Below are 1,855 nucleotides of genomic sequence, written 5' to 3' on the forward strand. Positions count from 1 at the left end.
ATGAAAGACTGCGGGACCTAAACCTGTTCAGCCTTCACAAGAGAAGGCTGAGGGGGGACCTGGTGACTGTCTATAAACTCACTAGGGGGGACCAGAAGGGTTTGGGGGAGACACTGTTTCCCCTAGCGCCCCCTGGCATGACAAGGAACAATGGACACAAATTATTGGAGAATAGGTTTAGATTAGACATTCGCAAGAACTGCTTCACAGTTAGGGCGGCTAGGAGCTGGAACCAACTTCCAAGGGAAGTGGTGCTGGCTCCTACCCTGGGGATCTTTAAGAAGAGGCTTGATGCCTACCTGGCTGGACTCATTTGAGTCCAGTTTTTTTTCTCCCGCCCAGACGGCGGGTCAGACTTGAAGATCTACAAGGTCCCTTTGACCCGACTTCTATGGTTCTATGAATGAAGAGGGGAAAAGACTTGCTCTTTTAAGGAAACTGGCCAGGAGGTTTATTAATCTCATTAATCATGCTAGCATGATTATCATCCCTCCCTACTAGGGAAAACGATGCACATTGTATATGAAACAATACAGTAGTTACATTCTCATAATACTGTAATACTATACCATACCATACCATGCTTATGCCCTTTACATATCTATCACACTTAAGAGCATCCTTATATGTCCAGAGATATATAAATACATGTACATTTGCATAAATTGATTTTTTGCATACTGGACATCTCCACATACCTATAAGCCCTCAGTCCATGGCTGGTTCGGTACCAAGGAGCATTGCTCCCTCTCAGCTGGGCGCAGACATTGGGGCCATCTCAGACCCAGCCTTTGGGGCAGGGAGGGTTCATCAGAGCTGATATGATGTCACTGCATCCCCATGCCCATCAGCACCAAGCATGGCCTCTTCAGGCATCTCCCAGGTGCTCTCAAAACCCTCAGAGGATTGGGGCTGCAGGGCTGTCCTTCGCAGGCTAATCCTCACCACATCCTTGATGTTTTGCCGGCAGATGGGACACCGGGCATCAGTGGCTAGCATTCTCTGGACACAGCCATAGCAGCAGTCAGTATGGCCACAGGGATACAGCAGGGTGTCGGCCACACGTGCGTAGCAGATGGTGCACTTCTCCATACTGGACATGCTCAGGTGGTAGGGATCCTTGCGTGCTGGCTCTGTGGGGAAGAGGAGCCATCAACACAGCCCAAGGCAGGCTTGTGTTGCCCCAGGATTCCCCCCACCCCCTCCCCATGCTAGTGACTCAGGGAACATGCCCTTCCAGCCTGGCAGGGTGAAGGCTGGCTGTGCTCAGTCAGGCCCAGCCTGCAAGCCCCTGCTTTTGTTCTGCTGGCCTGGGTCTTTGCAACACCTCAGAAAGTTGGGGGCTGAGGGGTGGTTTCTCCCCCAGGCCCCATGTCATAAGAGCAGAAAAGGGCTAGAGGGTCCATGAGCACATGGAACTGCCACCTGGCCATCCAGCCTTCCCACAGAGCACATCCCTCCAACCCTCCCTCCAACCTTTCCCACATAGGTCCTCCTATCTGACAGGGCTGATGCCAGCCACATTGGACATAAGTGGAGGTGAGTTTGAGCATCACTGCTTTGGAGAGGCCTGTGTGTGCCAGGAGATCCCCATGCAGCATATCCCCCACCCCCAAGAGACCACAGCTTCTGGGGCTGGAAGGCATCAGCCAATGTAGGCCATGTAGATCCTACCCACCACCCAGAACTGTGTCAAGGTCCTGGCAGCCATCTCTGGAGAAACCACCCAGTGGCAGCTGAAAAGTATGTCTGTGTAATAAAAGTGCTTGCTGAAGGCTCTATGAAGATTAGACCAAGTGTTTTTCTGTATTTGTTTAGATATTAAGCTATAAGTTGTTGCTAAAAGCCTAATTAT

General features: G+C 51.2%; 1 protein-coding gene across 2 annotated transcripts in view; it reads right to left on the reverse strand.

The window, feature by feature from the left end:
* Nucleotides 1–595: 595 nt before the first annotated feature.
* NEURL3 (neuralized E3 ubiquitin protein ligase 3) overlaps nucleotides 596–1,855 on the reverse strand; it is a 9,359-nt gene continuing 8,099 nt past the window's right edge. For both annotated transcript variants that reach the window (XM_019508294.1, XM_019508284.1), the window contains one exon: nucleotides 596–1,133. In XM_019508294.1, coding sequence (XP_019363839.1) covers nucleotides 811–1,133 — 323 coding nt within the window. In that variant the 3' untranslated portion in view covers nucleotides 596–810. The remainder of the gene's footprint in view (nucleotides 1,134–1,855) is intronic.

Source organism: Gavialis gangeticus, unplaced genomic scaffold, assembly GCF_001723915.1.
Source record: "Gavialis gangeticus isolate Ggan-Ray unplaced genomic scaffold, GavGan_comp1, whole genome shotgun sequence".
NCBI lineage: Eukaryota > Metazoa > Chordata > Crocodylia > Gavialidae > Gavialis > Gavialis gangeticus.